General features: G+C 40.1%; 2 protein-coding genes across 6 annotated transcripts in view; one reads left to right on the top strand and one right to left on the bottom strand.

The window, feature by feature from the left end:
• Positions 1-24,661, bottom strand: part of MED12L (mediator complex subunit 12L) — a 326,362-nt gene that overhangs the window by 109,238 nt on the left and 192,463 nt on the right.
• Positions 1,672-24,427, top strand: GPR87 (G protein-coupled receptor 87). Of its 5 annotated transcripts, none has more exons than XM_057499150.1 (4): positions 1,672-1,952; positions 4,846-5,102; positions 19,029-19,079; positions 23,307-24,427. In XM_057499150.1, the coding sequence occupies exons 3-4, from the start codon at positions 19,046-19,048 to the stop codon at positions 24,347-24,349; spliced, it is 1,077 nt and encodes a 358-aa protein (XP_057355133.1). In that variant the 5' UTR covers positions 1,672-1,952; positions 4,846-5,102; positions 19,029-19,045; the 3' UTR covers positions 24,350-24,427. The 5 variants fall into 5 exon arrangements, with proteins under 5 accessions (XP_057355133.1, XP_057355127.1, XP_036752240.2 ...); XM_057499154.1 differs by lacking the exon at positions 4,846-5,102 and having other exon boundaries at positions 1,673-1,952; positions 18,948-19,079; positions 23,307-23,592; positions 24,229-24,427; XM_057499144.1 differs by lacking the exon at positions 4,846-5,102.

Raw genomic sequence — 24,661 nt, 5'->3', positions numbered from 1 at the left:
AGGTAATATAACCCTGAATTATTAAGATATTTTCCTTTCAAATTCAAAACAGAAAAGAGTATCAACAACATTATCAGCAGCTCTATACAAAGGACAGGGATTTTCTTTAACATAAAAAAATGAGGATTAAGTTAGTCCACCCTAATAGAACAGAGTCAATCCAGGTAATAAGGGTATTAAAATTTAAGATAGATAACAGAACTGTCTTTATTCCTTTAACAGAAGATTGTGAAATATTTGTCCAAATAAGCTCCCTAACATGATTTCAAACACACCACTGGAAATTTGGGATGCTGATCCTCAAAACTTGGTGAGGTTTTTGCTCAACATACTTTTAAGGCACCTACAAGAGATGTTAACCTTTCTGAATTAATGCTCTTAAGACTTGGCAATTGGTTGTTCTGGCAGTTAGATTTCATATTACGAGCAGTACATAATTTTATTATTATGGATCACAGTGACCAATGACAATAAATTCAACCCAAGAAGGACAAGTCTTTCAAACTAAGATCTGTATGGCAGAAACTTCCCCCACAAGATTCAGTGAACTGGCTTCAAATGCGAAAAGCAAAATTCAAAGGGGAAGAAGTACAAAATGGCACAAAGTAAAATCAAACCTAAATAAAGGATCGTTTGCAAATCTGGCAAGTTCTTATAAGATTGAGCCATTATTAAGTTGGCTAATTTTTGCTCAAAGACTTTCCCTAGGGCTACCTACTCACCCATAACACACTTAATCCACTCGAAATAGAATGGAATGGAAAACTACTGAGATTGCAGTTGTCTTTTTTTGTTTGTTTAGGAAAAGACACTAGAAGAAACCTAATGTTGACATTCAACTATTGGAATTTAAATTAAACACAGTTCTTTTTTGGAACCAACACAGAAAGAAAACCAACTAGTACTTAAACTTTTTTTCCATAAGGCATGAGTAAATACTAAGTAATACCTATTATTAATTTACTAACTTCAAAGAAGGCTCCACCTCATTTCTCTTCATCCATGATAGCAACAGGTTTTGATTCCATTTGGTGAAATTTTAATTTTTTTTACTTATTTGTTCGAATGTTGCATTCATGGAAACCTTGGCATCTTTTGGAGATTTTTATCCAAAAGTCCTAAAATTAATTACAAATAAGAAAAGTGATTTGACTGTATACATTTATCATTGCAGGAAGCATTTTAAAAAGAGTAAGAGTTGTCTTTGCTCAAATGGAATTCAAGGGATTAAGCGAACTCAGTCCCTAAATAACTTCAAAATGTTTTAAACATTTATATTTGTGTATATGGGAAAATAGGTCCATAGATTTTACCAAGTTCTTGAATGAGACAACACATTTCCAAAGTTATCAATCACTAGTATAAATACATTTCAATTTTAGTCTTTAATGTAGAATAACATTTTTAAAGGATCTGCCATTCATAAAGTATATTACGATTCTTTTTAATCCAAAGTTTAATTACCAGAAAGACTGTAAGTGCATATTTTCTAATTAGCAATAGGAGGCCCAAAAAATCCAAACACTGGGTCTGAGACTTCATCCCCTCCTCCTTAAAGAGTTCTCCAGCTTTCTGTGTTCCAGCCCTCTGTGTTCTCTCTTCAGGTGAATCACTGTCTGATTCCTGCAGGTTCAGGAAATGCTCTTCCCCAGTCTACAAAGCTCACCTACTCTCAGATGTGAGTCATTTATCAGCAAGAGAGCAAGTTGCTCCACTTGCTCACGAGCAGGAGAATTTGAAAGCGTGTCTCAAAGGACAATCTCAAGGGGGTAGGGAAGTACCTACCTTCTCTGGCAAAGGAGAAAAATGCTCATTTTTCATGTTTTCCCAGAAAACCCACTTCTGTGCTAACCTTAAGTCTCAAAACTTATTCGTAATTAGAGTTGAGAAGCCTGTTTCAACTTGAAGACACCCGTATCAGGTGAATGGACAGCCAGCTACCGCAATGAAAGGTAAATGGAAAAGTTCTTTTTTTAAATTTTCTTAAAAGCCATGGTTGATTGAACACAGCACTGATTAACACCATAATTATACTTTTGCTTTAATCTGAGATCTAAAGAAAAGTAGAAATTGGAATGTTAACTGAATGAGATATGTAAGTCCTCTTTGGGAGGCACCACTTTCCAAAACAGGCCATCCGTCTTTACGGAGCTTCACTGTTTCCAACTCAGACAGGCAGAAAATGTAAAGCGCATTATCGTGCCTTCAAAAGTAGAAATAGCGTTTTGGAAATAATTTCTATTTAAGTGAAAAAATTTTTAATCACATATACTTTATTAAATGGGTAAAATCCTAAGTTCCAAGACTCAAAAATTTGTTTCATAATGTTTCATTCACATTTTCTTAAAGGAGAGACCAAAAGAAAAAAGATGACTTTCTGTCCTAATTAATTCATTTTAATAAAAGAATCTCAATCTTCTCATTGTACCACAAAGAAGAAGGTGATCCTCTTTCTGATTCCTTATGAGATCGTGTTAAAACATGTCAGGAAAGGCAGAGAGAAAACAGCCTGGCTCCTGACAAACAGCTCGGGAACAGCTTAGCTCCGTTCCACATTCCAACAGTTAGGGAAGTTTTGGCTTCACTGAGGAAAACAAGAAGTGTGCATGGAGCCTTAACTCTTCTAAGTCATTATAAAAACTTTGAAAAATAGGTGAGCCTGAAGGGGAATGACTTTTTCATTGATTAGGTTCAGACTTATCTACTACAAAATTTTAAATTTGTAAGTTGAATCTGCTTTCTTATTAGGTATCATAACATCTTTAACAACAGTTTTCTTTCATAATTCTAATCAGAAACCCCAATTTACTACCAAAGTTTGGTTCTATATTTCCAAAAATATATGGCGTGGACCCAGACACCACTTATTTTACATCTCATTATTTCTGCCAGTTTGAGGTTAACAGCCTTTCCTCTCTGAAGTTAGAAATCAAGGAGATGTTTTCTCTTCGTCCGTCAAGCAAACCCTTTCCTAAGACTGTTTTATCTAACACCTCCTTGAAAGGCATTTTAGGTATGGTGAAGGGGGCTAGATAGGTAGTTAGATTGCTGAATACCCTGTTTAGAGGTGTTGTCTAGTAAAAAAAAAAAAAAAAAAAAAAGTTAATTAGTCAGAAAATCCTAACTATTTTGTGAAGAGACTGAGAGGAAATTTTCCTAGCCAGCAATAGTGTGCCAAGAGGACTGACTGGACTCAGTGATCTGAGCGGGAGAAGGAAGTCTACATAGAATTAATGTTTAGTGGTGTTTGTGCCACTTTCAGAATGCCTGCTTCTCTTCCTTTCTGGATATCTTAGGGTTTCACTTCCTTTAAGAACAAAAAATATCATGCCTAGCCCTGTACTCAGAAATTTTTAAGATAGAATAGACAAGAATGGCCATTTGTTCTTTGTATGCCTCTAAACTAAGAAAAACTTGGAAAACCCATGAAACACCCTCAAAGCACAATGAAAGGAGTGGTGGTAAAGGCAAGATAAAGGCAAGGTAGAAGTGAGGTGAAATCAGCTGGGAGCTCTGTGCACAGGCCTGGGACGGTAATTTGGTTTAGGGCAGAAAGTCTGAGACTCACAGCAAAAAGACTGGGTTTTGAGCAATGACTGGCAAAAAGTTATCAGTGTGACTGAGGCAAGCCTCTTACTTCCCCAGGTGCTCACTACCTTCCCTCACAGTAAAATGAGAGGTTTAGATTGGGTGTTCTTTAGAGGTACCTTGCATCTCTAGACCTCCTTCATCCAGGTGATTTGCTGAGGTGCTAGGGTTGCTTATCAGGAACCCAACACCTGAACCAAACAAAGGAATGCCGGAGGGGATGCTGAACAGATCCAGAGATGATGAGGGTGGCTGATCCTCCCTCTTCTGTCCCAGCCAGCTGTAGGAGGTTATTCAAACCTCAACCTCTTCAGGCCCCAGAGCCTCGGCAGGATGGAGATACATAGTTTGCTCCCGCTTCCTTGGGTGGGAAGTTTTGCATTTACACATATGCAAGGGCCAACTGCAGTTCCTACACTTGTGACCATCTGAGGCAGAGGAGGGAAAATAGAGAAGCCATGACGCTGTGGTTAAAGTCTAGATGCAGTGAACCACAGGGAAAGCACCAAGGTGAACAGATAAAGGACTCAAACCTTCTGCTGCAGGCTGTGGCTAACCAAGATACCTGTCTGACCTGGCAATGACTTCCAAACATTCTACCTCCTTCTATGCCAAATTTGGGCAGAACAGAATGTTTATTCTCCATCTCATACCTAATTAGCATAATTTACCTTTCATTAATGTTATTAATCAAATGAAAAAGTTTTATATTAAAATGCATTTGAAGAGGACTATTGAAGTTTCACTTGGTATAAAATATCACATTAAATCATATCAGTGATTCCATAATTTTTCCTATAAGGACATTTCTAATAATAATTTTTGCCATTTTGGAAGAAGATACTGCCTTATATGACTTGTTCTAATGTACTAGATAGAACTCACATGGCACAAACTGTCCCTCTAACCTTAATACTAAATACTTGTTTTAGTATTACTGTATCTGTATATTGATAGCTTAATATATGCCCAAGACTACTGTACATTTTAACATACATTAGACACACACACACACACAAAATCTTAAGGTATATACTGCTATTACCCCCATTTCTGAGCAAACTGAGCCTTCAGTGGTAACCAGTAGGTAGCAGAGCTCTGACCTGGAAACATGTCTGCATGTGATCAACCATGCTCTTAGTCACTACTTTTTAAAGTTCTGAGTATACTCACTATTTGCTTAGTGACCCCTTTTTGTGGGTACTTGAGTAGGTAAAATTATATAATTTTTTTATTTATTTACTATACTATTTGCAGTAGATAAATGGCTGTCTCAGTGCATCATGCCCTGCACCCAGGCTGGAGCCACTTTACTTCCTGGTTTTCCCCAAAGAGACACCAGACTGTAACCAGCAGACAGACTCTCAGCTCATATGGAAGCAGTAGCCAAAGGCAGTTCAGACCACAGCACTCAGACCACCCCGTGCTCCAGTCCAGGCTCTGCCCCCAAGAGATGGGTTATCCTGGGTGAGCTCCAACACTCAGATGACAACACATGTCTGCTGAAGGGACGGGTAAGCCTCAGTTTCTTCATTTTGAAAAGTGGGCTACTATTCTCACTACCACTCTAAAGAGTGAGTTCTCATCATATGTCAAGCTCCAATAAAAGATTTATAAGGAGTGAATGAGGCAGTACTGTGGTAATACCTCACTCAGTCCTCAAGTCAATCCTATGATGAGTGTTTCACAGAAGAGGAAACTGAGGCACAGGAGCTAGATAACATGACCACAGAAGCAACAGATCTGCACTTGAATAAAGTGTCCTTTTAATCAATTAAAATGTATCTAAATAATTTAGAATAGTCCTAGGCATACAATAATATTAACTGGCATTTGCTAAACCCTAATGATTATTAATACTGTTGATGTGCCTATCAAGATGGAAAACACAGACTGTTCTGCTGCCAAAGAGAGTTTTGCCTGTAGCCTGAACATGCTGTCAGGTTAACGATACTGCTGGCTTACAGCCACCAGAGCAACTCTCTGGAGGACAAAGAGCAGAATGGCACTCTGCTTTTCAAGTTCATGAGTCTGGAGGGGACCCTTCGCTAAATATATCAAGAATCTGGTACTCCCAAAGCAGAAGCCAGTATAATAGCAGTAGAAACAAAATAATATAAGGTCCCTGCACTAAAGGGTGTTATGATCTAGATGAAGAAAGAAAAATACAGGAAAATACTTGGGGGCTGTTAGCACTCAGCCGTGTGGTTCTCAGGCTGAGAGATCACAGAAGAGGTCCAAGAAAATAATGCATGAATCTGAGTTGCCTCTACACTGCAGGCATTTTAGGGCCTGCCGCAGTCCTTTTGGAGTCTGACCTGCCCAAACCTGTCCCTCCTCATACCTTCCAGATGCAAAGGTTATAAATGAAATTGCAAACAAATCATCAATAGGCCTCTCAAGACAATTCAGATAAATTGGCTACAAGACAAATTGGAAATAACTGCAAAGTTAATTACTTACTGCATGTATCTACAGAGGACAGTCCTTTGTACTAGGTGGCTACTCAGGGCTCACAGTACAACACGAGATCCCAAATAATCACAGCTATAATTATTTTTTGGTTGTCTCAACCAAGCATTTTAAAGACCTGGACAAAGAAAACTTTAGACAAATAAAGTCTCGCACTATGCCAAAACTGTGTACATAGTACCCATATTATATGTAGCAATATGAATAACAAAATGAAAAATAGTGAAAGCCATCAAATTAGATCAATGTACCAGCATATTAATATCACTATTTAAAAAATACATTATTATGTATTCAACACCAATATTCCCTTTTCTAAGTATGTGCCCAAGACTACTGTATATTTTAACATACATTATTAAACATATACACACATAATTACCCTTAAGGTATATACTGCTATTACCCACATTTCTAAGCAAACTGAGACTTCAGTGGTAACCAGTAGGTAGCATTTACCCTAAAACATTTACCTAAAACAACATTCATTTCTCTTTTCATGCATACATATGGAAAAAAGTACACACTCAGAGCCTATAGCCAACAGTACAACCCATGTATTAGCTCTAGTTTTCATCCTAACACTCAGAAATACTGAGTATCTGATATATAACCATTCCTTTACAAGGTCATGCTGGTACCAAGCATGGATACTGTTTATAATGAGTTTACAGTCTGTGTGGTTTTTTCAGACAGACACTAAACAATTGGCCACTGCAGAAATCAGTTTGGGTATTCAAAATCGAAGCCACCTGATATGTTACTGCCAGGACACACAGACACTTGCTCTGCTGGCCTCTTTATGCCCCCTCCATTCTGGAAGGTATTCCCAGCAGCACAACTAGGGTAGCAAAGCCCAACCCCTCCAGCCATCAGGACACAGTGCGTTTCCCAGGCGGTCTCCCCCTCCTCTTCCATAAGTTATAACCCAGTTAACTTCACACCAGACAAAGGCTCTTTCCAATGTACTCATGTGACTATTTATTTAGGCCCTGCCTAGTCCCTCCCCCACAACCCGCAGCCAAAAATAAAAGATTTAAGATAGTTTAAAGAGATGCTTAATATGAAGTTCAAATGAATTTTAAATAAGAAAAATGGAGCCTAGGAAAACCAATGTTGGGAAATTAAAACCTATATGAGAAGTTAGTGTGCCAAATGCATTAATTCCTATCCATTCCTTCTGTGTAGCATGTTGACAAAGGGTAGATTTCAACTACAACAGGAAGACAAGAAGGCATAATGATTTCATTCTGATAAATTAGTAGCAGGCTTAAAAGAACACTAAACTCAATATGTAGATTAGAAAGAACTTTTTCTCATGAATCCTCACACAGAAAAACAAACTTGTGCTGAATTCCCAAAGAGCAGGCAGAATGAAATGGCCTGAATACCTGGAGGTATCAACTCAGAGCTCAATGCAGGCAGAGTCATTCTATGGGGGCAGATGGGACAACGTATTCTCATCATACTACTGTTCTTCATAATGACGTTAGGATAACCTCTCTGCCCCCTTTACCCAGTCTACCTAATTCAAAGTATCAAAATTTCACAAGGGCTTGACATACTAGATTGAGCCATGTAAAAATGCCATTTTGACCTATAAAAGCACCATTTCCATATGGTTCAACCAAATACATTAGCACCAAGGAAGAAGGAATATTAGAGCTTCTGAGGGAGCATTTATCCCAAATTAAACACAATGCCATTAAGTTCTAAAATCCTGTAAATTGTCTCAAAGCTTTTCTTTTTTTTTTTTTCTCAAGCTTTTCTTATAAGCTCATCAATTTCAGAGAAAAATAAAAATATCAAGTTCTGGGAAATCAGTAAAAATAAGGAAGGGATTGAAGCAGACTTCAGGTAACAAGTCTCTAGGCAGAAGCCCACAAGGTACAGCCATAACCCAAAAGAGAGACCTGGGACAGCCCCACCATGAAATTAGATGTCACAGGTTGTAATCTATAAACACACTTTATTTGGTCTGCCTGTGTTTTCACAAAATTAAGCCAGAATTTAAAATTCATACATTATATAAAATCCATTTTTCTTATAAACCAGATGGTCTGGTGGCAGTTGCCCCACACACCTGTGTGGCAACATCTCAGAGCCTAGGAGCAGGGCCACATCCCAGTTCATGGCAGCCTCCTGCCCTCCTATCTCCCAACACTTCCCGTTAGCTGTATTCTATTCGCACACAGGCACTACTGATTTCTTCTCTACCGGGCTCACTTCCCTCACTGATGTGAACTATGGGGCCATATCTAGATTTGCGACCGTCTGCTTTAGACCCCTGACTTCACAGTGAGCTGTGCAGAAAGGTCAGAGGCCAGAGCTTGATAAGCCCTCCTCCTCGCCCTTGGCCATGCCTTACACAAGGTCAGCTGTCAATTCCTACCCTCTCAGCCCAGCCTGGATTGTAACTCTTCTAGTTCAGAAGGCAAAGGAGGGTACTCATGAAGTGAAGAATGGCAGGTGCCTACCAAGATTAGATTAGGTCAGAGAAAGAGTCACATTCCACGAGAGCCTGACAAACTTGAGTATTTACTGAGCTCTGACACTGTGCCTGCAGGTACTCTGCTGGACTCAGAAGACAGGATGCAGAGACTCTCAGGTGATTAGGCAAACAAGGAAAATGCAATACAACAGCTTGGAGGAATGGGCAACAAGTAGTTAACAGGGATGGAAGGGCAATGACATGGTATGGGGGCAAACATGGAAGGCTTTGGGGAGGCAGGTGACTTGAGACTTGAAAGCTGTGCAAGGGGCTTACCTAGTAGATAAGGGAGAGTCATGATTTCCAGGACAAAGGGCCAGGTGGATAGGAGAGGCCTGCTGCAGGAGTGTGGGAGCTGCACGTGGGCAGGTAGACAAGGTCAGGTCTTGGGCATATACAGAGGGCTTTGAGTTGTGTCCTTTCCCAGATAGGAAGCCAATGAGGGCTGTAACGGATGAGGATATTAAGTGGAGAAATAAAACACATTTGGGAAATATTGTAATAACACAAACAGGTTACTATTTCTCCTAGTTGAGTAAGTTACCATCTTTATACATCAACCCAGAATTACTTTGATTCAAATATTTCCATTAGTTTGAGCAGCAACACAAACAAAATGCCAGCTGATAGTAAGAACTGAAAAAAATGTGTGTGTGTGTGTGCACATGCGTGCACTCACACATTTATTATATTACATGAAATGAACTCTATGTGATGCTAGATCCTCTTACTATATATGTATGGGGTGAAGCATTTATTTCTCCTCTTATGAGAGGAGAAAATGAGAAACAGTGAGGGTTTAATGTGCTAAAAAAATTGTGAAATATCCACTAGTATGAAGACCTCACTAGAGAATTATCTAGTTTTATATTTTATCTAGAATTACCTCACTTTTGAATTATCATTAAGGTGAGGGATGAAACCGAATGAAGACTTGCCTCTTAGGTACCAGTCTTCTTCCATTGACTGAAATAGCATACAGTTTGCTTAAGCTGTGATTTGAAGAATTAGGGCAGCTAGCCTGACATCCATTCTGTCGGGAGAGGCCTGAGGAGTACCTATCCCTCCTTCACAGCCTAGAAAGCCACAATGATCTTACCAGAAAGGCCAAGTGACAACACCAGCTCCATCCCCGAGGAGAGTAACTGTAACCCTTAAGCAGTATGCATTTCCCACAGGCTCTCCCTTTCCAACTCAACACTTTACCTGGAGTCTTGACTACTAGGAAATTTTTTTAAAGGGACCAGAAGTCACGTGAAATACATTTGGCTTAGAACACACTTATCTAACACCACTACTTTGGCTATAGGGACTACATCTCTGACCAGCCTCCTTTATATCAGTAATCCAGAATTTAGCTATGTATAAATTAGACATTGCCTAAAAAGGAAATAAAAAAAATATATCAACTCAGTAAACAATAAAATTTAACTATACAATTAATAACTTTTTTATCAAGCAGAAAAAAAGCATTTGCCATGAAATACACCTTCATGTTACTGTAGCACATATGATATAAAATTGACTTCGTACATATCATAATCTCACCAGATTCTCACAGCACCTTTGGGAGCTAGGCCAGGCATTTACTATTTCCCTCATTTCAGAGATGAGCAAGCTCAAGTGCTGAGAGGTAAAGTACTTTGCCAAGGGTAAAAGACTCAAAGAGTGAGCCAGAAACTTAACACCTGCCTACCTTAGGGCACTGGTCAGGATACTTCTGAAGTTCGACGAATCAGGACAATGAGCACAACACGGAGGCAGCTTGCTCTGAGGTCACAAAAACTGGAGTTACCTCCTCTCTGTCTCTGTGATTTTGGGCAAGTTGGTCCCTCACGGGAATAACCAGGTTTGGAATTAAGGTTTTAAAGAAGCATTAGATGTAAACCTTGCCTTTAGGGAGGTTACTACTCAGTTTATACCATCCCCCTCCCAAAATAAATATATATGCAAACAAGTGATCAGAGGTCACCAGAAAAAAAAAATTAAAATAACATGTTAAATCCAAATGTGAACCAAAATAGGCCTAATTGTAGGTTACAAATATCAAGCACAATTTTGAAAAGCAAACTTTAGGCTAGTACCTGAAAAACCTGAATGAAGGGCTGTGTGTTTTACATTCCAGCACCTTTGGAATACTGACTCTATGCATGCATTAATCAAGTGCCTTATGAATACAGTGACCTAATTCTATTATAAAAAGAAGTAAATTGTACCTAGTGAGGTAACTTGTTTCTTTCCCAAGGCCTTCAGCAGAGCTGTATCTTAGTGTTGGAAAACATTCTATCTTTCTCTCTCTCAGGTTGAAATTAGGAAAGATTCTTGGGTTACAGGTGATTCCAAAATCCAAGAGAAGTTGTACGTTTCACCAGAAGCATCGCATTAGATGGCTTTTATGAACATTACATATTTACCACTGAAATTTAACGACTACAGCAGTATTCCCATATGACCTACCAGTTTAGCATAGTTTTTCTGTAAGAAAGTGATGAAAAAACTACCCTTCAGACCTGAAATTCTTACACTTTTGAAGGTGAGCTTTTAGGAACAAATTAGAAAGTGGAGGACAAATAAGAGAAGTAATTATACTATACAACTCTGGCATTTGAGAACCACCACCATCAAATAATCAGCCCAAAACATAACAGCTGAACCTAGGGAATAAGCATTTAACTGGCATTTATCTTTCGTGTCTTGATTAGAAAGGCAATAATAGGACACCGTGAGGCCAGGGAAAATGAAGACATTGCTGTGCCCTCGCTGGCACACCTGCCAGCTCCTCTGGCTGAGAAGGGAGCTTCTCCAGCTTGACACAAGTAGCTCCCCACCCATGCTGAGATTTGCCCGTTGAACTGTAAGAGCACGCTGCATGCCCAAGGATGCTGGTGCTGCCCCCGGTCCTTCCGCTACCTGTCCAGAGAAACGAGGGTTTGGGCATCCAGCACACCTGAGGTCAAGCCTCCGTGCCACTACTTATAAACTCTCCTTCCTTGAGACTGGGAATCTCCATGTTCCCAGCCACAAAAACAGTTTACCAACCAACTTGGTCGCTTAAAGACCCCAGCAGAGGGCTGTGCACAGAGGAAAGCTCAACTGTGACAATTAATTAATTCTCAGGTGTAAACTAAACAGCAAGATCTCCTGCCACTATTTTTGGGGGTTGCTAAGAGGTGCCAGGAAAATCATTTGGAAAAAGTGCTAAGTTATGGTCACCAAAGAAAGAAAAATCAGGAGTTGCTAGGGAGGGGGCAGAGGAAAAGACAGATATATTTATAATCAAAGTAGATCATTTGATGATCCATATAGGTCAAATGCAGTCAAGTAAGATTGATAAACAGACCAAGGGTTGCAAAATCAAGTGTCTACTGTAGGATCAGGCAGGTAAAGCTCCTGATGTGAGGAGCCCAGGGCACCCACGGAGCACGCCATGGGCTGGTGACCTGGAGAGCACACTTCCCGGAGGGAAGAGGCAGCTAATACTGCTGGATCACTCGCACTTGATGTTGGCACATCTCATTTTCCAAGATGGGATCCAAATCTGAATTGTTATGTGAAATTTCCTGATGTTTTCAACATTGTTCAGGCCAAATACAACTAGATCTTCAGTTTAGAAGATCAGTGGTTCCTTCAAGGAAAGACAAACCTCCCCTCACCACCCAAGCCCTCTACTTCTCTCCCACCTCTGCCCTCCAAAATTAACCCCCAGAATCGTTCTTCCTTTTTCCTCCACAGCAGTATAATAGAAAGAATGACAGCTTCAGTTTCAATCAGATCTCAGATGAATCCTGACTTTATCCATTACTCCCTGTGTGAGTCAGGCAAGTTAATTAGCACGCCTGAATCTCGTATCTTCCCACCTGGGGGAGAAAGAGGAATAAAACAGCAGGCCATAGCGCTGCTTTGAGGATTGTAGGAGACATCAAGCAAAGCTCAGGGTCCAAAATTAAGGAGACACTGAAAACATGTTAATATTTTTCACCATCCTCATTTAAAGAGCCAGCTTACAACCAATGACAGAGCAACACAGTCATAAAATAGTCAAAGGATGATCTCAATGGGTGGCTGAAAAATTTTTAAAAAACAGGTCTCTAAGCATTGATACCATCTAACCTCAGGAATGGCTGTGAAGTCTGCGCACCTACCACAGACATCACATTCTTGAGTGGTTTCATCAGCTCTCAGCTGGGGGAGCAGGAGGTAGCACGACAGGATTCCCACCCCTGAGCGAGGTCCGGGAACCAAGCCACTATTGCTGCTGAAGCAATGCTCATTGCAACACCCTGCTGGCGCTGGAACAGGCAGACGGTGCACAGCTACTCTGTGAAAATCTGCACAGGGAGCCCTGCAGCTCAGGCACAGATGGTGAAGACAGTCAACAGGCACATGAGGCTCAGAGACACCTTAAAGGAAGGGCAAGTGCTTTGAGCAAAAAGATCAGTCAAATGGCTCCTCACAGGGTGTCTGAGGCCACAAACCACACAAACAGCATCAGCATAAACACGGTGCTAAGAACTGGGTTCACTCTGTGCCCCACCTATCATCACCAAATAAATTCTCTTGTGTACGTATGATATGTGACAGAATTTTTAAGACTTAGGAAATTGCTTCATAAACATTCTCATTTTAACCTCGCAGTCATCCCATAATGCATTCCACACTGCTGCCACACTTGGCTAGAAATAAGGGGTTTTTTTTAGGCTAAGAAGGAATGTATTTTAAATGCAAGGCACTAAATGAGAAGCTTAACAAAAGCTTCCATTAGTCCTCTCTCTCTGCCTCCCACCCTCTCCTTCCCAGCACAGGCATGGTGTTTTTGAAGCGTTGTCTGAAATCACTCCCTTACTTCCTCACCTCAAAAGCATTACTCAACCCTTGGTCATCAGACCTCTGCTTCTGCTCCTATTCCCTCCCCCTCCCTAGTCCCTCCCCTTTCCCTCACACCTCCCAGCCCTGCACAGCACCTAGGGCCCTGGCAAAAATGAACGATGACCTCTTTGTTACTGAATCCTACCGCCCTTTGCTGACCTCTGTCACTTGACTTCCCTGCAGAATAAAATTAGTCACACTTCTCATTTCTTAAACTCTCTTCTCAGTTCACATGGCTAAAGCCTTTTTTCTGATATAACCCAACTCTCTGACTTCCTTTTCCCTAGGACTGCTCCTTAAAACATCTATGCCAGCCCTCTCCTATTCTCACTCTACTGGGCAGGTTCAACCTGGGCAAATCCTATCCATTCCCACACTTTTCCTATCATTGATCCTCTAGTGACCTTAAAATACATCACCAGCCAGAAGCACTCCCCTGGTGCTCCATCGTCAATTACCTAGAAGACATCTCCACGTGGGTAATACACAGGTATCCCGAAATCAACAAATCCAAAACCAAACTCCACCCAACCTTTATGTGATCCTCCCTCACAGTCCTACCATCAGTGCAAGAAACCAAAGCCTGCTACCAGATGGCTTAGAGGCCACCCACACTCCTCCCTTTCACCAACAGAGACAGCCACTAATTCTTCAGTATGCCTCAAATTTGTCACATCTTTACATTACTCAATGGCATCATCTGCCCAGGAGATCACTGCATCCTTTCTTTGGTCATACATAGTGCTTCCACGTGTTCCTTTCCCAAGGGACCTTCAGCCAACTTGCCATAGCCCAGGTACTACGGCTGCCACGGAACCTGTTTCCAGGTTCCCCTCATCAGGGTCCACCTCTTTATTTTCACAGCACCCAAACCTGGCACTTTGTACTCAGTGGTCTGTTTACTTCTGGATCCTCAACTAGGTTCTAAACTCCACAAGGACAGAATTTTACCCTCCTCATCTTGATAATCTCAGAGCTTGGAACACAAATAGACTCTCAGTAAATAACCATATGGAAGAGGTCAGATTATGGCTGGCATTGAAGGAGAGGCTGAGATTCCCAAGGTCCGTAAGGAGGGAGAGAAAGGAGGTCATTCAAGAGCAGGAGTGGGTATTAAGAAAGCAGGTAGCTGAATGCAAGGTATTCCCTTACAGTAAAGTTTGGTTAACACAGAGTTTCCAGTCAGATGAAAATGATCTTTGAATTTATTTAAGCAAGGATTAATGGGAATTAAAGCACTTATTTATTAATGTATACTTCCATTTAATGTCATACTGATGCTACAGAGCTGATTTTACTGTCCCCGTGATTCAAAATATTAATTATGGGACAAGCAGATTTATCCAAAGTTTTATCGCCAACTTTTAATTATCAAAATCCAGCATCTTTTGGCTTCAATGCTCCATGATCTTAAATGCTACAAAAATAACTCTATTTAATTAGTAATTATAATTCAAAAATTTCCCTACCACATAATAATTCAAAGTTGGAGAGCAAAAGAAAGACACATTTATTTGGGTTATTTAGAAGGAATCTAGCTACAAAACAGAAGAGATTTGAGAGGAAGGAAGCAAGGAACAGAAAGACCAGAGAGGAGGTGAGTATAGTGCCCCACACATACGACAAGGAGGGCCTCGGTCTAGACGATGACTGTGGGAGTAGCAAGGTGAGGACAGGAGAAAAAGGAGGTATTGAAACTGAAAAACAGAGGCTAGGTAAGGGACTGTAGGCCAAGGAAGAGAGAGCCACTGACAGAGCACTGAGGCCTCGAACTCTTTCAGTGAGGACATGAAGCAGATATGCACAAATATGGATAAAAAGAAAAGTGGCTTCCTGCTGAAGAATGGGAAAACGGTTAAAGTGCAGAAATGTTGAGTGTGAGGAACACAGACACATAGCTCACTCCAGTGGGCACAATGGACTGAAAGAGAGATTATGGGAGAGAGGTGATGGCTGACCATCCAATGACTAAACACTCTAGAAAAAAAGGAAATAAAAGAATGAGGGACTGAGGCCTAGATCTGGGGAAGCACTTCACTTAGACAAGGTAGTAAAGACAGGAAAGAAGGAGCTTGGTTCCTGAGTTACTACAACAGCCCTGGACTGCCTCCTTGGACATCTTGATAGGTGATAAAAAACTAACCTCTTTTGGAACAAAATTTTTAAAAAGGTAGTAAAGCAGATGGAGAAGGCAAGAGGAAACTCAGAGGAGCCAGTAGAGGAGAATCAAACATCTCATTTCCCAAACCTGAAACACGAACTTGGTTCCAGAAAATCTAAATACCATGTCTGAACCAATTAAAACCCAATTCTTCCATATAATTAAGAGAATGAGAACATAAATCACCAAAAAGTATAAATCATCACCCATATCCAGAGCCTCTGGATTTTGGACCCAATTCTAAAAGGAGAAACTCATAAATGAATCCTACAGATCACATCACTAAGCAGGGCCCCTCATGTACTTGCTAGATGTACTTGGGTTTCACTACCTCCTCCAACAGAGAACAGGGAATGTGTTAATTTGACCATTCCTTGTCTTGAAGACTCATCTTGCAGTGAAGTTGCTGGCCTATTTCTATTCCTTTTCTTTCCTATGTACTTCTTTCCTTCTTAACTTCTTTGAGATATACTTTACATATCATAATTTTCTACCACTTTAAGTGTATAATTCAGTGATTTGTAGTAAAGTTATAGTTGTGCAACCATCATCATAGTCCAGTTTATATCAACTCAAAAAGACCCCTCACACCCTTATACTTAATCTCCACTCCCACCTCCAGCCTAGGCAAAAACTAATCTACTGTCTGCCTCTATAGATTCGCCTTTTCTGGACATTTCACCTAAATGGCATGCAGTCTTCCGTAACTGGCTTCTTTCCCTCACTAAATGCTTCTGAGGTTCATCCTTATTATAGCTGTACTTCATTTCTTTTTATTGCTGAACAGTATTCCAATGTAGTATATATTGTATACTACATTTTGTTTACCCATTCATCATTTGACACTTGGGTTGTTTTGACTTTTAGCTATTATGAATAAAAACATTTGCATACAAGTCTTTGCATAGCTATTACGTTTTCATGTCTCTTGGGCAGATACCTATGAGTGGAACTGCTAGTTGTATGACAAATAAAGGTCTAGCTTTCTAAGAAACTATCAAACTGTTTTCAAAGTGGCCATATCATTTAAATTCCCATCAGCAATATATGAGGTTTCCTGTTTCTCCACATCCTCGATAACAGTTGTTATTGTCTTTTCTATTTATAGTCATTCTGGTAGGTGTGAAACAGTATCTTGTTGTGGTTTTTATTTGAATTTCCACAGTGACAAATGATGTAGATAATCTGTGCATGTGTGTCTAATGTCTATACAAATCTTTAGGCCATTTTTTAACGGGGTAATTTTCTTATTAGGAAGTTGTAAAAGTTCTTTGTATATTTTGAATACAAATCCTTTACCAGAAATGTTATATGCAAATGTTTTCTCCCAGTCTCTTTTGTGTTTCTTCCTTAGAGGCTAACTGTCCATTATTCCTCCTCCGACTGCTTGCAGCTCCTCCACCTCTAGACACTGTTTCTCCCCCAGTGGGGTGAGCCATACTGGGGGCCCTGTTACTGAGTAAGGTATGACTGAAGCCAAGAGGAGGAGAGCCACCCACCTTGGGAACAAACATAAAATGAAAGATGTGTTCACCAAGTCAACCCCTTGAGATATTTCCATGAGAAGCTGCATTCAAGGAAGAAAGTTTACTGAAATCAAGGAGGGTTATTTTAAAGTTTAGAAAACCAATTGCCTCAGTCATTCTCCTCAGTAAACTTTAACAAAAAGAAAGTAGGGTTTCACCTCCTTGCCTCACTTTAAAAATACTACAACACTGGCACCCAAGAAGGAAGGACGCTAAGAGCTGTAACTATTATTGCCTATGTTCTATTAACCAAAAAATGTATTCTGAGTGCCTGCTATGTACCACTTACTGTTGCGGTTCAAGGTGAGGCACAGATAAGATGTCTAAACTCACAAAAAAGATAATCTGTACCGGAAAAAAAAATCACAGAAAGTTTGGAAACCATTTTTTCCATCTACTACCAAATCCAGCACCCAAGCTCCATGTGATACAAGGAAACAGAAGAGAAGGACAGTGTCGCAGAAAGAGAGCCTCTTCACTGGCTGCCAAATTCACGGATGTCCTTTTGCCTCCGAAGTAATCTTTCTCTGCTGACTGAGCAAATGTAACTGCTTACACCAGCCAAAAGGTGCTTTGTATTTGGAGGGGATGAGGTTACTTGGGGTCTCTCTGCAGCTGCGTGGTGTATGAACAACATCAGGGAGGGGACATGAGAGTCTCACATGGTTTCATTTCATGAGAAACAGCATAACTTCCTCTACAGCACACCAGTCCATAAACACATCTGACTTCAGCAGCACACTATCCAGGACCATTCCCAAGACCATTCCCAGAATTCTTCTCCCTTTGATAAAACACCTGAGGGAAGCCAGGAAACAGAAAATTGATGTGGCTGCTGAAGGAGAAGAGGGGGAAAAGTTTTATAGCATTCAAAGTTATATACACATACAGTCTTAGGTAAACCATTTTAAAAATGTTTTGAAGAATCTGAAGCTCAGAAAAATTAAGGTGTTTGGACAAAATCACACACAGTCACTCAAAGCCAATTGAATTATTCATTCGTGGTCAAATGTGGAAGTTGGATGGAATACAGTTATCATAAAGAAATACTGGTACTTACAAGTCAGACATTCAAATGATACTAAATTCTTAATGGGAATCAATGTTCGAGGAAACCAGAAGCTCAGGCAAATTTGAGTCCTGATAAGAGATTTTCTAGGTACTTTAGTCCAATTTGGAATGGTCAGGTGACTTGATGGAGGTCACAAAGCTGGTTGGTGTAAGGCCAGAACCAGAACCCCAGAGATTACAAAAAGAATAGGATGCTGAATGCTTTTGAGCTTATAAAATACTTTCACATATATCAGTGCTAGATGTTTTTAAAAATGTTTTAACAATCTCTAGTTGTGTACAAGTCACATCATAGATACATTTAATTATCTGTTCAGGGGGTGGGAAGCATGAAATAGAAGCAGGGATGAGAAGACATAAGCTAGCGTGTCCCACATGCGTTCTTGGACCCATATTCTGCAAGTGCTTTTACGGATTATCTCACATAATCCTTATTATAGTCCTGTGGTACGATGATCATCATTTTCATTTCAGAGACAAGGCCACTGAATCACAGAGATGTTAAGTAACTTTCCCACAGCCATGCAGTGGGACTCAGATGGATGGCATACACAGAACTGGCCCATGCTTCACGGCAGGCTGAAAGAGGACACAAAAATAGACCTACCGTGTGGCTCTGATGTTCATATACAAAGATTATGCTTTTTCTGAATCATGGATGCTTATATATATTGATTACATAGAGATTTTTTAAACAAACAAACAAACAAAAAATACTCTGTGTTCAAATTCCTTCCCAACTTCTTTTCTTCTTCTTCCCTTTTTCCCCTAGAAATCAAGCCAGGTATAACCTATGCTGAACCCCTGCCTCAATCTTCCCCAAGTGTTTCCTGACACATATTTTTACTTACAGTCCATCACAACTAAAGAATGGGGCTCAACTTGACACTCACAAAATTACCAGGTAAGAAAGCCATAGGAAAACTTGCAAAGAAAATCTTACTTCATCAATAACTGTTATTTATACTATGTGGCAATTTTGGTGTTTTAATTGGCCACCAAATCAACTAACAAAATTAATCAGCATTTACCTGGCCTTTCATTAAGTATAATACAGCAGACATGCAGGATGACATCACTGAGAGACATTTAGTTTGCTATCACTTCATTTTAAGCTTTGTTTCATCTAGGAACCATCTCTAAAAGGACAAGGAAAATTCAGTTAATAACAGCTGGGGAATATTTTTATATCCAAACTAATGTATGTGTTACTTTCCAGATGTAATACCTAAACTGAGGTTCACTGAGGTTCCCAAAGAGGCCAAAAACGACATCTACCTATTGTACTAGGTAACTAGTTAGAAAATAATCACACAAGGGCAGCTGTGCCATGGTTAGCGACACCCTGTAATTTGCATAACTTTAATACTTCATTCCCACCTGACAGGTAGAACAGTGACATGTTGTTACTTTCACATGTTGTGCCAAAGGGTGACACACCCCAATGAGCAATAATGTAGCTTCACCAAAAGCAGAAGGACCAAGATTCTTCACCACTCTTTCTATCGCTCATAAGGTGACTGCTATTCATGAGACAAATGGTAATTAGGGCCTTACATTACAGAGAGAACACCTACTAAGTGCAAATACTGTTCATAGCAAATTTAACTCTTGGAGATCCAGCTAAATGGCTACTATTTATTCCAGTCTACAAAGTCATGAAGTGACTAACCCAGTGCTGTCAAATAAGACTCTGCAACGATGAAGATGGCCTTGGTCTTCACTGTCCAATAGAGTAGCCACGTACGGTTAATGCTGTTGCTGGCTATAATGTCATCCATTTCTCCAACACACACAGGCACACACACAATCCCCCTTACACACAAACACAGACAGCCACAAACCAACACACATACCACAATACCACTCACACATACACACACTGGCACAAAATGGTAATTTACTATGGACTAGAGTTCTTATGTCACTGTCTTTGCTAATTTAAAAGGAGATGGTGGGGGTGGACAGGACAGAGAATAACAAAGGGATTTTTAAGCTCTGCACTAAGTAATACAGGTAATACTATCCTAGGTAACAAGGAGTATGTGAGAAAACAGCCTTTACACTGTAAAAACACCTTTAAATTTTTATTAATTGAATCACTAAGCTACCTGTCATTAAAAATGTTCCTTTAGTCAAGTTCTTTATTGACAGTGAAGAACAATATTTTAAAACTACCTGAGTGAAGAAAGTCATTCAGTTTTAATGGTCATTGTTCCTGAGCAGGACATTGTACAAAAAAAATGCTTCTGAGCACATCCATAAGCTTTGAAAAACTCCAGAGCTATGATATAGAAGAGAAGAAATGATGGGAATAGCTGACAGGAAAGAATATGACATACACTTAGTTCTTAAAAAAAAAAAAAAAAATCAGACAAAATGCTGCCTGTTAAGTTTTGAGCCTTCTAGGGAAACCCACAGATGGCTCTCTCTACTTCTTAAGAACCATTTTTTTTCTACTGTATTATTTCATAAAATAACCCATAACAGGCTTTAACCACTAATTTGTTTAAGCTGCGTTGTAAATGTGGAATTTGTGAATGAAGCAATAACCAAGCACAAGCCTATCCCACTGAATTAATAAATCCCATGTTCCAAAATGTTAATCCCACATATAAACTAAGGAAGCAAATACTGTGAAGTGACACAATCAACAAGCTCAACGCCGGACTCTCAAAGCCACAAAACAGTTCTATAACTACTGTGGAATGAGGCCACTCGTGCTTAACACTTATCCTTTATGAGACATTTATGAGGCACTCTGATTTAAGACTCTACCTTTAATAATCATAATTGATCAGTAAATTGTCATTTAATAAGAGTGCTTGTTCACAGATTAAAACTTTAATATACTATGATATACCAAGGAGACACACAATCCCTAACCAATCCTGGGAAGTATGGGCCCTCCATTCCACAAAGGATATGCAGAGCAGACCCAGTGAGCTGATACTGAGAGTTGAAATACCCTAAGCCTATTGGTATGCCACAGTTCATGGACCATTCTATTTACATTTACAGTGGCTTCCAAAGCCATCAGTAGTTGTTACAAGGCACGGCCAGTGTTTCAGGAGATTATGTAGCTGCCTGCCCCTTTTCAGTCTATGTCCCTCCCTGAATTGGACCACTTATCCTGATTACAACCTACTTGACCTCTCTCTATTTCCCTTAGGGTTCTGTTCTGGGTTACATAAAAGTGACTGCTAAAAATTTAATTGGGTAAATTAATTCAAGTAGATGTCTTAACCCAGGTAAAACTGTACATCTTTAGAAGCTTCTAATAGCCTGACTGCAGATGTGGATCATGGGCTGCAGAACCAGCCAAGTCTGTGGCACTTCATCAAGTCAAAAGAGGTTTGAATGATACTGTTCAAGACAATATTTGAAACTGGCAACAGTAATAAAGATGGCAGCTGAATCAGGCATTTCAAGCTTGTAAAGCTTAATAATACTGTGGGTCTCATAACAGGCTAGTCAGGAATAAATTACTAGCCTGTGTGAGGATATTTAAGCTGGGAAAACCAGTTTTTAAAAACACTATAAGCAGGGAATAAAAGGGAAAGAATTTGAAAGAGGACAAAGGTTACTTAGGAAGAGCCTACACTGAAATTTCAGGCAGCAATTTAAGAACCTGTTTTGGATTATAATCATCAAAACTGTCTTCCCTGTTTCACTTCTTCAAAGAAAGAAACCAAAATACCTACTGTATTGCCTGCTGTGTAGGGAAATGGGGGCTAAATTTGTACTCGAACCTCTAAAACAAAATCATTCCAAAACCCAATTGGAATGATAGTAAACGTTAATTAGTGAGTAAAAATTCAGAAATGACCTTCCTTGTAACCTTAACATCCAAAACATTCATTTGTAAATGCGTTAGTTCAGGTTTTACCCACCCCGCCATAAAAAGCAGATGACAAAATGTAACTGGATGGCCAAGAGATTTATTGGGGGAAAATCCTGCAAGGGATCGCAGGCTGAAATGCAGTTCTGTTTCCAGCGCAGAAGAGAGGGGAGCAAGGAGGCTGAGGAGGGAGGTTCAGATGCAGTACAGCCTGAGGACAGTTCTTACCAGACTGATGGGGAGGCCTCCAGCCAAAGCCGTCAGGCAGAGGAAACCTCCTGCCCCAGCACAGACCCGCCTCAGCCTCCTCACAGTGCTCAGTTCCTGGCTAGGAGCAGTCCTTGGAAAGGGAGTGAGGCCTCAGCGAGAACATGGTGTGGGGTCACAGCCCAAGCTGGGGTGGCCCACTGGATTCGCTCCCCTCAGTGAGGGACCCGAGGGACCCATTTTCATGGCTGCTATGTAAATCCGATGCTCATAAACAGTGCCACTGATTATATGATGGAGCCGTACAGTGTAGGTGTTTAACATGAACTAAAAGTTCCCAAAAGATGAAAGGTTTACAAATTTTATATAGTAAGTGCAAGAGGTATAATCTAACTTTGTAAATAAAAACATGTGCCAACCTACAATTATTTTTAACAAACTGTCCTCCTTGATAATAAACTTAGATATTAAGAACAATGGTTTCTTTTTGTTTCCAGTCCTAACAATGATCTCTCAAAGGTTCTTATGTACTATAAGAAAGTCATGAGCAAAAAATTCAAAATGACCCACTAGTTTTACTCTTACCCAATTCTTGATGATTCAACAGCCTAAAACTGGGATTAAAAAATGATACTTCAGAGAATGTGCCAGACTATACTAAAAGAATAACCACGTGCTAGCCATTTTATTTTGTTACAGGAAATTTTAATTTCCTGCCCCCAGGTTCTGTTGATTCTATTTTTAATGATATCAAACACTGAATTAAAAACCAGGATAATTTTCATTGGCGTATTTATTCTAATTTTCAAAAGGTTGGCAGCAAGAACTAGAAGTGTCCCGTTTTACTCAAGGGGCTTCGATGTGTGTATGTGCGTGTGGAAGGTAGGGATGGGTGTTTTGGGGAGAAGGCCACCAATTCTTTGGCTACTCAAAACATTAACAATGCACTACACATTGACTAAGTTGCTAAAGGTGTTTTGAAACTTGCCTCAAACAACAATAGTGCAGCCCATAAGGGAGCCTAGCAGTCTGTGGGGCACACATGTGAAGCACTGACATGATGTCTCCCCACTTCTCCTACAGATGATGACCTGCACAACCAAGGAAGTCACACTCCAAGTAACATGAGTGATGGACCGGGAAAGAACACCACCATTAACAATGAATTTGACACTATCGTCTTGCCTGTGCTTTACCTCATTATATTTGTGGCAAGCATCTTGCTGAATGGCCTCGCAGTGTGGATCTTCTTCCACATTAGGAATAAAACCAGCTTCATATTTTATCTCAAAAACATAGTGGTTGCTGACCTCATAATGACACTGACATTTCCATTTCGAATAGTCCATGATGCCGGATTTGGACCTTGGTACTTCAAGTTTATCCTCTGCAGATACACTTCAGTTTTATTTTATGCAAACATGTATACTTCCATTGTGTTTCTTGGGCTGATAAGCATTGATCGCTATCTGAAGGTGGTTAAGCCATTTGGGGACTCTCGCATGTACAGCATAACCTTTACAAAGGTTTTATCTATTTGCGTTTGGCTGATCATGGCTGTTCTGTCCTTGCCAAACATGATTCTAACAAATGGTCAACTGACTAAGGAAAATATTCATGACTGCATGAAACTTAAAAGTCCCCTGGGAGTCAAATGGCATAAGGCAGTCATTTATGTCAACAGCTGCTTGTTTGTGGCTGTGCTCGTTATACTGATCGGATGTTACATAGCCATCTCCAGGTACATCCATAAATCCAGCAGGCAATTCATAAGTCAGTCAAGCAGAAAGCGAAAACATAACCAGAGCATCAGGGTGGTTGTGGCTGTGTTTTTTACCTGCTTTCTACCATATCACTTGTGCAGAATTCCTTTTACATTTATTCACTTAGACAGGCTTTTAGATGAATCTGCACACAAAATCCTATATTACTGCAAAGAAATGACACTTTTCTTGTCTGCATGCAATGTGTGCCTGGATCCAATAATTTACTTTTTCATGTGTAGGTCATTTTCAAGAAGACTTTTCAAGAAATCAAATATCAGAACCAGGAGTGAAAGCATCAGATCACTGCAAAGTGTCAGAAGATCGGAAGTCCGCATATATTATGATTACACTGATGTGTAGGAGTCAAAGGCCACTTGGCCTTCTCTTGTTTGTTGAAGTCAATATGTACAAAGTGTAAATAAATATTTCTTTTCATTATTCTCACTTTGGCCCATCAAAATATGGATAGAGAAAATGGTGTGAAATTTGGGTATAATTTGGCACTGAGAAAAACATCAAGGCATACCAAAAGGTGAGATAAACAAGAGGTTGTGTGGAGCTGAGCGGCAGGGTCTATGACTCCAAGTTGAAGGAGGAGACAGCAGAGGCAGGAAAACCCAAAGCCAGGTGAGTGCCCTGCAGCCGCGTCCCATGAAATACTGCTGCTCTGAA

Source organism: Manis pentadactyla, chromosome 1 (genome assembly GCF_030020395.1).
Source record: "Manis pentadactyla isolate mManPen7 chromosome 1, mManPen7.hap1, whole genome shotgun sequence".
NCBI classification, from domain to species: Eukaryota; Metazoa; Chordata; class Mammalia; order Pholidota; family Manidae; genus Manis; species Manis pentadactyla.
The sequence above is the reverse complement of the archived record's forward strand: the minus strand, read 5'-3'. Positions and strand labels throughout refer to the sequence as shown.